We start from the raw sequence: 15,826 nt of genomic DNA on the forward strand, positions 1-15,826 counted from the left end.
AACGAATAACAGAATTACCTATAGCATTTCATGAATCTTGAAACATTTTATATCCGTGATAAGCTAACATTTAGGGAATAGATAAAACAATTTAAGATAACTCAATTTCTTTTAACAAATCTATTGACGATCATTCTAATCGTATACGTCCAAAATATTTGCCGACCGATTTAATGCATAACAAGCAACCATTACGTATATGTGAGCAAAACTGTTATACTCTTGTGCAATGCACGTATTGCGAAATCGTAAACAGGCCGGCATGAAGAGAGTCCAAGCAAGACTACTTATTGATAACATGAGATAAGCGAAGCTGTAAACTGCGCCCAGTACTTAACCGACGAAATAAACACCTAGTGTATGAGGTGCATAAAAAAATTATATTCCTAACCTCACTGATTGAAGGGTGTTTACAGATAAAGCAACCAACATATATGCGCTTTTCTGCTTTATTCTGCTAAGCGGAAATTGGAGAGAGACCTAGCACATGAAGCAGTTAAAATATAAATTAACTGATTACGTATTTTGAATCGCTGAAATTAACCAAAAATGCTTATAATAAAATAAAAAAGTGCAATAAACAAATAATTGAAATATTTTTGCCAAAAACAATTGGTTGCTACAGCACTGGAACACCCACCTTATGAGCTCACATTTACTTGTTTGTATGTATGCGTGTTGACACACTCACACTTGTGCATTTTTGCCAGCAATGAATTTGCGTCCATACAAGCAATATGATATCGCCATTGTGTGTATGTTTGCATGTTTGTATTTATTTGTATAGTGATATTGCTCTATCGAGTGGCTATAATTGCTCTTAATATTGTAATATAAAATATCTAGCTCTTGTCGGCAATAGAGATAATTATCCTTATCATTGCTAATAAAGTTAGTTTAAAACAGTAGATAAGCCGCGACGTTGCTTAGCTATAAAGGTCTATGTGCTTTCATTTAGACATTAGTTTAAGACATTTAACCGCCACAGATTGCTGTCCGCAGCCGAAAACGGTAGAAAAACAAGGCACTTAAGGTTAGCACTTAAAAGGATATACATAAATTTATAAATATATATATATATACATATATATGTATATAGAGCGAGAGATTGGTGTTGAGTTGTGAAATAGTCTTTGATTTTTTTAATGCAAAGGATATGGCAGAAAATAAAACACGAAAGCTGATAAGCAACAGTGAGACAAAACCAAAGTGCAAATTTAAAGTGAAGTGAGAATTTTGTGAATTTTGGCAATGGACATGGCTTAAATTCAAGAAGATAAGAATTATTTAAAAAAAAAACCTTATATTTTAATCATTTTTGGATCAACTTCTAAAACAAATAAGTTGTTATAATTAAGAAATATCTTAAAAACACAGATCCAGTGACCCATTTTACATACCCACCTAATTTATTTTGCTTCGATCTTTTGTAATACTTAGTCTGAAAAACGTATAGTATCTAAGTGAGAATTAAAACAAAAACAACAACGGAAAAGCGTACAATTAGTTACATATGTGAAGTGGTCTCTTTTGATAAAAGTATATATGAAAGGACCAAAGTCGGTTGACTTTTTACAATTATGTTGATGAGCAACTTAGTCATAGCTGATCATTCTTATATGAGCTTATAATCACATACTCCAACTTTTTATATCCTGATCAGCTACTAAGTTTTCCACGAAATTTGAAATACGTAAAGGAAACGTAAGCAACTCTATAAAATATATACATTATATATAAATGATCAAACGAGCACGACCTTCTGTCTTCATATATGCGAACTAGTCCCTCAGCTTTTGCTATATCGATCTGAAACCTCATTTCTCTCCAAGTAGTCCCTCAGTTTTTGAGATGTCGATCCGAGACCTCGTTTTCTCTCCAAGAAGTTGTTCAGTTTATTAGATATCGATCTGGAACCTCATTTTTTCTCCAAGAAGTCACTATTTTTAAGATAGCGATCTGAAATCTAATTTCCTCTTCAAAAAGTCTCTCAGTATATGAGATATCGATCTGAAACCTCATTTTCTCTCCAAAAAGTCCCTCAGTTTTTGTGATATCGAGCTGCAAACTCTTTTTTCTCTACGAAGCTGCTCATTTGTCGGAACCACCAATATCGGACGACTTTAGCATATACTTATCTTACATACTGAAATACCCGTTTAAATTTTTGTATGGAAAACTTGTTTATATTTAAAGAGATATCTTCATAAAATTTTGCATGCAATATTTTGTGATTGAAATATTTTCGTTATTATCTTACTAAGAAAATTTAATCTTGCCCGAATGTCAGTGATTTGGGAATAAGCTGGGACTTCCTCTGGCGCACTAGCGTGGAGTCTATGGGTCTATGGACCTCATGTGAGTTCAGCAAAGCATTGTTCAGCAACCAACACGCCTGTGAAATCCTTCTTGCCCAACCGAATTACCAAACTACTTGCTTTTAGCAAGGTTCATCTACATAGTTACGGTTTTTACTGGTAATTGTTCAATAGGAGACAATATTCTTACTTTTCGCAAGTGAATTCTCAAAGTTCTGTGGAGGATAGCGAAGTGGTTAAATCTAGTCGCTCGCTCTCTTGCTTTTAAGGCTGATGGTGAGTCATATCGTTTGTCCTACTTATATTTACGGACAGCCAGGCGGCCCTCCTGGCATTGTCTTCACACATGACAAATTCCAGTATAGTTCACAGCTGCAAGAGAGCACTAAGCTCAATAAAAGACAAGCTCCAGCTAAACTTGATCTGGGTTCCCGGACACAGGAACTTTTTCGGTAACGAAAAAGCAGACGAGTTGGCAAAGGCAGGAGTTTTCCTCAATGAATCCGAGGCGGAGCTAATACAAAGCCCGCTGGGATCGATACAAGGAGAGATCAATAGACAATTTCAGCAAATTGCAAACAACAGGTGGAAAAACATTACAAAAAGCGTCATAACTAAACAATTATGGCCAACATATGACAGGAAAAGAACAAATGATTTATTAAATAGGTCAAGAAAAAGTATTTACAGAATAACAGCTACCACAACAGGGCACTGGCCATTTGGGGAACATGCGTCCAAAATGGGATTGCCCTACAACGATATCTGCCGTGGCTGCGGAGTAGCAGGGAACAAGGAAACAATCTTCCACTTTCTCTGCGAATGCCCAGCTCTAGCACAGATCCGACATAAAACACTCGGAATCCACCAAGCACCAAATCTTGAATGGATTTCCACCAGAAGCATATCGGACATAAGTAGTTTCATCGAAACCTCAAAATGGTTTGAGAGAGAAGGTGAAACGTAATAGCAGATACAGGTGGTTCTTGTATCAAAATGGCACATCAAGTGCTAACCGATAAGGCTGCACTCCTACCTACCTACCTACTTATGGTTGGACTTGAGACGGCTAGTAGTGACATTATCGATTATCGCTTTTTTAGCCGTTCAAGCGGAATCAGTTTCTTGACATTACCTAACCAAATCTATCAACTTAGTAATGTTTTTGTGAACGGAAAATTCAGCTAACAGCTAAGAAATTTCATGCGTATTATTAGCTATCTCTTTTAATCTAAGTGTAGGAGTTGCAAGAGTTAAAAAGAGTCGTGCGTCAAAAGTAGCACTAGAACTCTTTTCATTTTGCCATTACTCATTCTTTAGATTTTTAATGCCGCTTATCAAATCATGCCAAATTTAATCAAACTTTAATTTTAATGCTCCAAAAAACAAATGCTATAAGTTATTTCGTTATGTGGATATTATAATAAAAATATTGTTGAAAGTACAGAACTTTAACTGAAATGATTTAGAAACTGATAGTGAAGTTTGTATGAGCTCTTGAGAAGCTTTTTCGAAAGCTCTATGTTGCTGTTTTTTTTTATAAATGTAACCCCAGCTGTATTAATGAAAATTTATGAATTGGATGGAATTCTAAAATGGATGTCGCCTTAATAATTAGATTTTACTTGTAATGAATGAAAGCTATAGAATTCTCAGAAGTACACAATAAAGTGCTTTCACAGTTATCTTCGGCATAAATCATGAAACAACTGTAGACAATTTATAGTTCATAGCTATTGATATTGATATCGATTACGCATATATTTTATTCGCAAACTCAGAACAGAATTTATGACAGGCATGATAAGAAATCCAATAAATTCTTGTAGGTTTATTATATGGTCGTCATCGAACTCATTGCGGTATTTAACGCAACTTTTTCGAATTTGCGTAAAGAAAAGTTGAATATAGAAGCAAGTCATCAAAGTAAATAAGTTAAGCTTTATAAATAAAATATTAAATTAATGTACATAGATTTAAGTGATTGATTTCAAAATAATATAATTTAATAATTTTACATTTCCATTTCATTTCTATATATTACAGAATGTCCAAACTGTACCTCGCTGCCTTTTTGGTGGCATTTTTGTGCGCTACAGCTTTTGCTGCACCCTATGAACAACAAACCGAGGTGACCGGCAGAGCGGTTGCAGCCGACGGTAACGATTATCGTTTGCCAACGGAAATACTGCCATGGAATTACAATCTAAAGCTTACGCCGTACCTATTGGAAACTGATGGCAATAAACGCTTCACTTTTGATGGTGAAGTTACCATACAAATCAATTCAACCATCAATACGAAAACATTAATTCTACATACGAAAAACTTAAATTATACAACTAGAGAATTATGGTCTGAAGACGCACCCAATACCATAACTAACTTGGGCGCGGGCACACTTAATAGTGTCACCGACAAAATCCAATACGATTTGACGACAGAATTGGTAGCGAATAAAACGTATTTCTTGCATTTCGTCTATAATGGCACCATGGACGATGACATGCAGGGTTTCTATCGCAGTTCATATGTGGATTCGGCGAATAACACAAAGTGAGTACCCGTTAGTTAGGTGTAAAAAAATGTTGATGTGTGACAATGTGAGAAATATGTAATAAAGCACCAGCACCATTTCGAGGTTTCCTACTTTTTAAAGAGAAAACAAACAAACTTCCAATTTAATGGGAAATGTTTATTATGATTCGAAAGAACGTTCTTTTAATTTTTGAAGATTATCTGTTTCAAACTAGGTCTCAGATGGTTTATCCGTTGAGTGCATTTTTCGATTACTCGTTCAAGTATTTCGACTGATAACGAGCGAATGACATACGCGATGTTTTTCTCCAAGGCCTGAATCGAAGCAGGATTGTCCGCATAAGCTTTAGACTTATACCCACAGGAGAAAGTCTAACGGTGTGATATCGCACAATCTTGGTGGTCAATCGACGAATGTTCTCGAAGCGTTCTCTCCAAAAATTAATTCATTGACGCGATGTGTGGGAAGTGGCTTTTGTTAGAACCAAATGTCGCCGAGATCACAAGCTTCAATTTCAGGCATCAAATAGTCAGTTATCATGGCGCTATAACGGTCGCCATTGACGGTTACGTTCTCATCGGAATCATCTTTAAAGAGATATGGACTGATGATTTCACCTGCTTCCAAATCACACCAAACCGTTGTTTTTTCCACCGTCAACAAACTGATTGGACCTTGTCCGTGTGGCTGGATCTTGAAAATCAACATCCGACCAGATATTCACCATGCGCCAAATCTTGGAAAATACCCGTGAAAGGAGAATCGACACACACCACCTCTTCGTCGATTTCAAAGAAGGTTTCGACAGCACGAAAAGGAGCTCTCTTTATGCCGCGATGTCTGAATTTGGTATTCCCGTAAAGTTAATACGGCTGTGTAAGCTGACGTTGAGCAACACCAAAAGCTCCGTCAGAATCGGGAAGGACCTCTCCGATCCGTTCTATGCCAAACAAGGTTTTAGACAAGGCGACTCTCTTTCGTGTGACTTCTACAACCTACTTCTGGAGAAAATAATTCGAGCTGCAAAACTAAACCGAGAAGGTACAATCTTTTATAAAAAAAGTGTGCAGCGAAAAAAATGGGTCTGGTGGTGAACGAGGGCAAGACGAAATATCTTCTGTAATCAAACAAACAGTCGTCGCACTCGCGACTTGGCACCCACGTCACTATTGACTGTCATAACTTCGAAGTCGTAGATAATTTCGTCTATCTGGGAACCAGCATCAACACCAACAACAATGTCAGCCTCGAAATCCAACGCAGAAAATCTCTTGCCAACAGGGCGTACTTCGGACTGAGTAGGCAATTGAGAAGTAAAGTCCTCTCTGGACGAACAAAAACAACACTCTATAAGTCACTCTTTATTCCCGTCCTGCTATATGGTGCAGAGGAATGGACGATGACAACATCTGATGAATCGACGTTGCGAGTTTTCGAGAGAAAAGTTCTGCGAAAGATTTATGGTCCTTTGCGCGTTAGCCGCGGCGAATATCGCATTCGATGGAACGATGAGCTGTATGAGATATATGAGGACATTGACACAGTTCAGCGAATTAAAAGACAGCGGCTACGCTGGCTAGGTCATGTTGTCCGAATGGATGAAAACACTCCAGCTCTGAAAGTATTCGACGCAGTACGCGCCGGGGGAAGCAGAGGAAGAGGAAGACCTCCACTCCGTTGGAAGGACCAAGTGGAGAAAGACCTGGCTTCGCTTGGAATCACCAATTGGCGCCACCTTGCGAAAAGAAGAAACGACTGGCGCGCAGTTGTTAACTCGGCTATAACCGCGTAAGCGGTTTCTACGCCAGTAAAGAAGAAGAATGACAGCTCTTGAATCTCTTCAGGTGGCTCTTCGTGCCAAATGTGGCCATTTTGGTTGTTTATATACCCAGAAATGGGACTTATCGCTGAACAAAATTTTGCTCGAATGCCTCGGATCTTATTGAAACTTTTGAAGAGCCCATAAAGCGAAGCGATGTCGCTTGAGAAGGTTGAGCGGCTTCAGTTGAGTGCACAAGCTGTGTTCCAATTCCAATTTCCACGGTTTTCGTGTACTCTCGCAGCTACGACTGCTATATATTATTCACTGCATGCTGGACGTTATCTATTCGGTCGAATATTATCCAATAATGAATGCTGGGTCTTAAGATGGGTAACGAATAGATACAGGCAAAAGTTCACAGCATTTCAGTAGCCAGCAAAAAGCGCCTTCTAAACTGTGTTTTACCTTTCTACGATTTAAGAAAATCGAAGAAATTCAATTCAACGCTATTGATAAAAAGGAGGGTCATTTTTTATTCATTAATTTATCTTTTTATGGGGTTACAATACAATTAAACGCACCGTACTGAATTTTTTCGCAATGCAACGAGTAATCACAATTTCTAAATAAATTACTCACTTTCCAGATGGATTGGCTCTACGCAATTTCAAACGCATCATGCACGCCGCGCCTTCCCCTCATTCGATGAGCCAAAATTCAAGGCTACCTTCAACGTGACAATTAGACGCCCCTCGACATTCAACACCTTTGGCAACACGCGCATTTCCAGCCAAATCACTGATGGGTGAGTACATTTCATAAACGCTTTTCAAGTTTAATGCAATTATATATATTTGATTTTTTCAGTAATTATGTAGAGGATGTGTACGCGCCAACACCACGTATGTCCACTTACCTTCTCGCTTTCATCGTGTCCGAGTTTACAGAACGCAATAACACTAATTTCGGTGTAATTGCACGACCTGAGTATTACGATCAGACCGAATATAGTTTCACTGTTGGTCAACAACTTTTGGCCGCACTCGACAACTACATTGGTATTAAGTATTACGAAATGGGTAATGATAAAATGCATATGGCTGCAATTCCGGATTTCTCTGCCGGTGCAATGGAAAACTGGGGTCTCCTCACCTACAGAGAACGTGCCTTGCTGTACGATAAGGAATCGACGACGCTCAGCGCTAAGCAATCGATTGCTGGTGTGGTCGCGCACGAACAGACCCATATGTGGTTCGGTGATTTGGTTACTTGCGATTGGTGGAGTTATACATGGTTGAATGAAGGTTTCGCACGCTACTTCCAATACTTCGGCACAGCTATGGTGTGTATTCGATGTTGTATATATAAATGACGTTTTCTTATTTTAAATGTGCCACTTCCACAACAGGTGGAAACCGAATTGGGGATGGATCAACAATTCATTGTTGATCAAGTACAAGTTGTGATGAGTATGGACTCAACCAATAGCACAAATCCGATGAGTGATGAAGATACAAACACCCCAAGTGATCTGTCGCGGATGTTCAATAGTATTTCTTACAATAAAGGCGCCAGTATTATACGCATGGTCAAGCATGCTATTGGCGAGGAGAACTTCAAAAAATCGCTAAACGACTATCTTAACAAACAGTATGTATTTTTAATTTATACAATGACAACTAACATTTAAACAATGTTTTTCTTTTCATTTGTTAGCAAATACACTAACACCATTCCAGCCAATTTGCTAACCGTCTGGCTACAATATTGGCCAGAGGCGACCAAAACTTATGCTGAAAACGTATTTACTAGCTTCACTGAACAAGTCGGTTATCCGCTCATCACTGTCGAATTGTCCGCTGACAAGAAGAGTTTCAGCGTTAAGCAAGAGCGTTTCCTGCTCAAAGATCGTGATACCGCCAACACTGAATTACTCTACACGGTCCCAATCTCATATACAACTAGCGATGTGAAGAATTTCACAGACACAACACCCAAATTTTACCTGGAAGCTACTAAAACGCCACTCACAATTAACTTAACGAACAGCGCCGACTGGATCATACTGAATGTACAGGAGTCTGGTTATTATCGTGTCAACTATGATGACAGTACTTGGGATGCCATACATAAGACATTGCACTCTGCTACCTGGGGTGGCATTCATGAACTTAATCGCGCTCAAATAGTCGATGATTTGCTTAATTTGGCACGTGCTGATATCATGCAATACGACAAAGCTTTGGAGGTGCTCGAGTATTTGGAGAGTGAAACAAATTACCTGCCTTGGACTTCGGCCTTTAATGGCTTCTCATACATAACTATACGTCTTGGCAGCGATACGAAACAATTTGCCGAATATATACTCGAACTAACGAAAGCGGCATACGAAAAGCTTGGCTTTGTAGAGAAAACGACGGACAGCGCCTTGGATATCTATACTCGTACAAAAGTGTTGTCTTGGGCCTGCAAGTTCGGCAATGAAGAGTGTATTAGCAAATCAAAAGAATATTTTGCCACAATTAATACCACTGCAGTGCCTGTGAATATCCGTTCGGTTGTATACTGTAATGCTATGCGTTACGGCACTGAAAACGACTACAATACATTGTTCAACAAATTTTTGACAAGCAACTCGGCGACTGAACAAACTCTGATACTCAGTACATTGGGTTGTGTTAAAGATGAAACCCTCATTACGAAATATTTCAACGCCATTGTGAGTGACGACATTCGCCGTCAGGATAAATCGAGCGCACTCAGCAGTCTGTACACCGAAAATAATGAGAATGTCGGTCCGGTCTTCAAATTAGTCACAGACAACTATGACAAACTAGCGGAAGCGTAAGTTCTCACTTCAAGTTTTAGTTAGATATGTGGATCTATTATATTTAATTATTGAATTTCTTCTTTCTTCTGCAGTATGGGCAGCTACTCTTCTGTTGCCACTGTAATCGCTAATATTGCCGCTCGTTTTACCACCACGACTGAGCAAGAGAGTCTGAAGACTTTCAACGAACAGAACAAGGATAAATTCGGCAGTGCCCAGTCCACACTTGTCACCGCTGAAAAGACAGTGACAGAGAATTTAGCATGGGCCACAAACAAATTGGGACAATTTAGGAGCTATTTGGATAACCGCAATGGCGCTGGAACCAACACAATTGCCATTCTGACGATGTTGGTATGTGCTCTTGTTGGTCGCTACCTGCAGTAGGTTTGGTTCCTGCATGAGCATGCCTAGTAGTGACGTAAAAATATGTACATACACGTAGTTATGTATGGTAGTTCTAAAAACTAGTTTAAATCCAGTTGAAAATATGTTCTTGTTTTTAGTTTGTTTGTAAATACATTTGTATATATGTAAGTATGGAGTGAAATATGAAATGTCATCAAGCCAATTTCTTGTGATTAAAACGAATAAAAGCTTTATAACAATCGTAAGAGGCAGTCTATACTTTCGGACAAGCACGGTACCCATATCATACTAACCAAATATGTGAAATCCAGTGACACTCAACTTTGGTCTTTCCAAAGCAATAGGAACCGCACTCTCACCCCATCTTCTCTCACCAGCCAGAAGGTAAGACTGTACCGTAAGACTGATAGAGAGTCAATACCCATGACAGCCGGTTCTACCTTACCGTAATTGACCGGGATTTTATATGGCAAAAGGCTTTTTTCGGAGGAAACTAATTGTGAGTTCACACACGAAAACTTTTACCGCCCCAACTGTTTTTTCATAAACGAAAAGACGACAAAAAAACACAGGGGCTGAGTCAACGTGTTCTTTTTCCCAACAGTCCGCTGCTAAGCTATTAGATATTCTTTTTTTGAAAGTAGCGCTCGGTTCAAATCAAATATATTCAACATGTTCCCAAATTCGAATTTTATTTATTTTTTTTTTTGGTATAAAATACTAATAGAAATATCTTGCAAAAGGCTGAACAGAGATAAAATTAGCTAATGAAAAATATCTTTCTTCACCGTGTACAAGAATTAGAGAATGTGGTTTGGAAGGAAAAGCAGAATATGGACCGACTCTTGTCGCCAGTGTGAAATCAATGGGCAACACTAAGATAAAATTAACCGATATTGAGCAACAACTACAAACACGTTCAGTGCGGCAGAGTCTCCCTCTTTGCGGACGATGCTGTTTTTTAAGTCACAACTGAAATTTGTGATTCAATTTCAGATTTCCTGAGTGTAACTTAGCATCTTTGACAACTGTACGAGTAGTTAGTACGTTGATGGATAACCTTATTGGCGTCTTTACCGTTGATAAATCATGTAGGTGAAGCGACCACTATATCTAATGAATTGAGCACACTTAAGTTTCAATCTAGGTCCAAAGCTATACTTCAATACGAAAATATAATCGAATAATCTCTTGAATGGCTAAGACTGATTCTGATTTTTGGAGGAAAAATAAAATGAAATCTTTGGTGGCACTAATGAGTAAGTAATCCTCAGATGATTGACGAGATTTATATAAACTTTCGAAACGAATTTATTGTCCCCGTCAGGATGATGAGGTGAGTTGAACTTTCTGTTCGTCGAAAGCGATAAATTAATAAAAACGGAAGATATATCGAAATCGGGAAATTTTCGTTAAATGAAGAGGTGCTCGCAGAAACTGAGGCCTATTTTGAATTTTTTAAACTCGACCATTGCGACACAATTGCCAGTGACCCCTCGGAAAAAGATGCGCACGCTTCTTTCAGTTTCGAGAAAAACGGCGCACTTAGCCTAGCTAGCCTCTAGCGCACAAGTTCTCAAGGCTGTATCTCTGAAACTGCTACTCCGATCAACTTGAAAATGTAAGACAATATTCCAGAAGTGTTGTAGAATTTAATAAGACAGCAAAAAAAAATCGATTTTTGAAACTTGTAAGCCTATGTAACACCTTAAGTAATGTTAATGCAATTAGTTTAGATCTCCCGCTAGACCCATTATGCTTGATATAGTTATAGTTGCCCCGGGCGCAACATCTTGGGGGCGGCAAAACGATCTTCGCTGGTTTTATATATTAATAACGGCTTCTTTGTGTCAAAAGTGTACAAGATATAGGGCGAAAATGGGATTTTTCTATGGCTTTTAATAAGATGTCTTGTAAATTTACTATCAATTTCCTCAAAAACCGTATTGTGAGAATTTTGGAACTTCAGAATTTGCGTGGTTTCTAGTTCCTAAATTTTATGTACTTAGTATCGAAGATATTTTGTAAAAATTCTCTTTTGTTAGAACCTCATGAAACTTGTAGGTAGGTAGATAAAGGGGGGCGGCAGAACATCCTTGGCCCCGGGCGCCCGAAGTTGTAGCTACGCCACTGGATATCACATAATCACAAATAAGGTCTATAAAGCTTTTTATATATTTTTAAATATTTGCTCACTGATAATTAACTGTTTTGCCATAATTGACGCTTCACTTAATATATTGCTCATTTTCAAATAATTTTATTGCCTTCGGATCTACATATGTCTGTAAAAATTGGCCTGCTTATCACCTGCCATCGATAACTAGATAATTTGTTTATTTGTGCATTTGCTCTTTATTGCCGAAAGTGTCATAAAAGTGGCATATTTTACTATAAATATGACAACAGACGCAATAAAACACAACTACAAGCAAGCATGCTACTGAAAATAATATATTGGGTGTACTCGCATTAAAGAACAGGGGCGTAATCGGGGCTTTTGTATTGGAGGAATTTACAAAGAGAGGAGAGAATATAAACCAAAACGAAAAAAGTTTTCTAGATGAACCTTTTCTCGGTTTGTACATTGCATATATATAACAGTAGTTTCTTAAACATTTCAGAAACTTCCCTAGACATACGATTCGAAATAATACTGTGATTGGTTTGGATCGGAGAAAAATCTGTTTAATGACTACTTGGTTTTAAATATGCTGAAACTTTTCAAAACGCCAGAAGTCAACAAGCGAAGAATTGCTTTAATATTAGTTTCATTGGTTACTTACTCTCACTCGATTTGCGTCCACATATTCGCATTCTTAGAGATATATGTATGTACTTCAGCGCTCTTGTTAAAAGATCTTTGAATTGTGGTGAGCTAAACATCATGGTGTTTCTAAAATTTCGTTTCATTTCTTTCATTAACAAAAACTAAGCTCTTTCATTGCCTTCTTTCGCTTACAGAGAATGATTAAAGTGTTCAGAATTGATGTTCAACTCAAACATGTTTGAACTTTTCCAGAAAAATTAATAGTCAGACGAGCGGACGTTGAAGTTAACTCCTTTCAACAGCTACAAAACCTTTTATATCGATTTTTTATACGTCTCAGATGCTCCATCCGTTTAGTCCAGTTTTCGATAACTGATGTTTTGCTCCAAGGCCGGAGTTAAAGCGGAATTGTCCGCATAGGCTTTAGACTTCACATATCGCCACAGAAAATTGTCTAACGGTGTGATATCACACGATCTTGGCGGCCAATCTACCGGCTCAGAACGTGACACTACCTGCTCACCTAAGTGTTCTCTCAATAAATCCATTGATTGATGAGATTTGTGGGAAGTGGCACTGTCTTGTTGAAACCAAATATCGCCGTGACCACGAGCTTCAATTCTAGGTATCAAATAGTCGATTATCATGACACGATAACGGTCACCATTGACAGTTATGTTCTCACCGGCATCATTTTTCAAGAAATCACACCAAGAGAAAAAAAGCGATGTCGCCTGGGAAGGTCGACCGGCTTCAGTTCTTGCACAAGCTGTATTTTGTACGTTTTCAATTTAAGATCTCAACGTTTTTCGTCGTCGTTCCATATGTCAGTCCGAGTTGCTGAGAACCGCGCCGAATCGACCGAATTCGATCGAATAGATCCCAAGATGGGTGATTGGCTTACGAATTATACACTCAGTAGGCCGATTATGTTGACCATAAGTTGAACGAAGCGCGCAAAACACCCATCTACAACACCAACCCTTCTTGGATGCCAAGGAATATAGGTACCAACTTTCATCAAGATATGTGCATTTTTACTGCAGTTATCGTTTCCATGGACGGACGGACGTATGGACTGACTTGCGAATTTCAACTCGCCTCGTCATCGGGATCATTCAAATATGTATACATATGTATAAACACGATAGGCTATACGTAATTATTCTCTGTGGCATCATCTTGCTGGAGTATAAAAATGTTGGAAATAAAATCGTTAAATATGTTAAAGCTGCTTATCTCGACTTATGGTATAACTTGAGATATCCAATTACGGCACTCGACTTTGTAATCTATCATGGACAATCGCTTAAAAGCAGAAGCTTCAAATCACAATAAAATAACGTAAATGGTACACACAGAGTTTTAGAGAAGAGAGAAAGTATTTATTTATTTATTTACTTTAACTAAAATCGATTTAAGCCGATTTAACTTATTGACACATTCATATTTAACACTTGCTTTACTTTTATTATGGACGCGACTGTTTTCGCAAATAAACATGCATACGGTTATTTATTTTTGTTGATTGTTATTTATCTCCGCTAAACAGCTATAGCCGGCCATAAACAGGTGGGGGATTATATGAAAACTTGCAGAACGCATTCAACACTCTCAGTGAACAGTTTAGCGCGAAGGGGATTTTTCGTAAAAATTTTCATTATTTTATGTTTACTTTTTAATTTTACAATTCGTTTAGTTTTAATTGTTTATATTGTGTTAAAAGCCGATCATTTGTACCGTATAAATAGTGGCTGTGTTTGAGTGTATATTTAATGAATCTTTTAATAACAACGTTTCTGCTGCTACTGGGCTGCAGCGCTGTCATTAGTGATGCCCCAGAACCGTCTTATCGCCTAAGCAAGAATGTTACACCCATATCATATGATATTTGGCTGAGACCATATCTCTTGGCCAGCGATGGAGAACGCCGATTCACTTATGTTGGGGACGTCAACATAACATTACAATACAGTAAAGGGCGGGAAATCACTTTACACAAAAATATTGTTGAAATAACTGCCATTTATCTATACAAATACAACAACAATACGCCTGTAGTCATACAGACATTTGGTACAAAAGAATTGACTTACGAGAACATAACACAAAAGTTAACAGTGTCTTTAAGAGATGAGCTAAACCAGTACGAAAAATATATGTTACGCTTTGGGTTCAAGGGACAAATACGCGATGGCATGCAAGGCTTTTTCCGCGCCAATTACACTGACGAAAACAAGAAGGAAAAGTGCGTGCAACTTAAATTGATAAATGTTGATATTTTTTGTGATCTCTAAAGCATAATTTATTGCATCAAATTACAGATGGATCGGCGTAACACAATCCCAGCGTGTCGATGCACGCAGCATATTCCCTTGTTTTGATGAGCCCGAATTTAAAGCTACATTCCGCTTGGAAGTGAGTCGGCCAACCAAATACAGGACAGTGTTCAATGCAGAGTTATTAGAGAGTATACCAGATGCGTGAGTGCTTGAAGATATGCGATTCGCATTTCATAGTTGTGTAGAGAGCATGGAAAATAGAATGTCGAATAGAGCATAAAAAATATGGAATATATAATTTAATTAGGAATATATAATATAGAGTATATCATAGAATATAGAACGTTGAATACAGAATGTAGAATATAAAAACATAGAATATAGAATTTAGAATATAGAATATTGAACATAGAACATAGAATATGGAATATAGAATATAGAATATAGAATATAGAATATAGAATATAGAATATAGAATATAGAATATAGAACATAGAATATAGAATATAGAATATAGAATATAGAATATAGAATATAGAATATAGAATATAGAACATAGAATATAGAATATAGAATATAGAACTTCGAACTTCGAACTTAGAATATAGAATATGGATTATAGAATATAGAATATAGAACATAGAATATAGAATATAGAACATAGAACATATAACATAGACATAGAACATAGAACATAGAACATAGAACTTAGAATATAGAATATGGATTATAGAATATTGAATATCGAATACAGAATCGAAAATAGAAAATATAAAATATGGAGTATAGAATACGAAACATAGAATATTGAACAAAGAATACAGAATATAGGAAATAGGAAATAGGGTATTGAATATAGAGCACATAATACACAGTATAATTTATAAAATAGAAAAAATAGGAAACATAATGTAGAATACAGAAGATAGGATATAAAATGCAGAATGCAGAATATA

The 15,826-nt window shown here is 37.4% G+C and overlaps 1 protein-coding gene across 1 annotated transcript in view; it reads left to right on the forward strand.

Annotated features, from left to right (window-relative positions):
* The first annotated feature begins 955 nt into the window (after positions 1 to 955).
* The window catches only part of LOC126762253 (uncharacterized), a 29,019-nt gene continuing 14,148 nt past the window's right edge, over positions 956 to 15,826 (forward strand). The window contains exons 1-9 of the mRNA XM_050478907.1: positions 956 to 1,033; positions 4,365 to 4,874; positions 7,266 to 7,424; positions 7,487 to 7,961; positions 8,028 to 8,269; positions 8,336 to 9,463; positions 9,542 to 9,833; positions 14,340 to 14,836; positions 14,913 to 15,071. Coding sequence (XP_050334864.1) covers positions 4,366 to 4,874; positions 7,266 to 7,424; positions 7,487 to 7,961; positions 8,028 to 8,269; positions 8,336 to 9,463; positions 9,542 to 9,833; positions 14,340 to 14,836; positions 14,913 to 15,071 — 3,461 coding nt within the window. The 5' untranslated portion in view covers positions 956 to 1,033; position 4,365. The remainder of the gene's footprint in view (positions 1,034 to 4,364; positions 4,875 to 7,265; positions 7,425 to 7,486; positions 7,962 to 8,027; positions 8,270 to 8,335; positions 9,464 to 9,541; positions 9,834 to 14,339; positions 14,837 to 14,912; positions 15,072 to 15,826) is intronic.

The sequence above is a fragment of the Bactrocera neohumeralis genome, chromosome 2 (assembly GCF_024586455.1).
Source record: "Bactrocera neohumeralis isolate Rockhampton chromosome 2, APGP_CSIRO_Bneo_wtdbg2-racon-allhic-juicebox.fasta_v2, whole genome shotgun sequence".
Lineage (NCBI taxonomy): Eukaryota > Metazoa > Arthropoda > Insecta > Diptera > Tephritidae > Bactrocera > Bactrocera neohumeralis.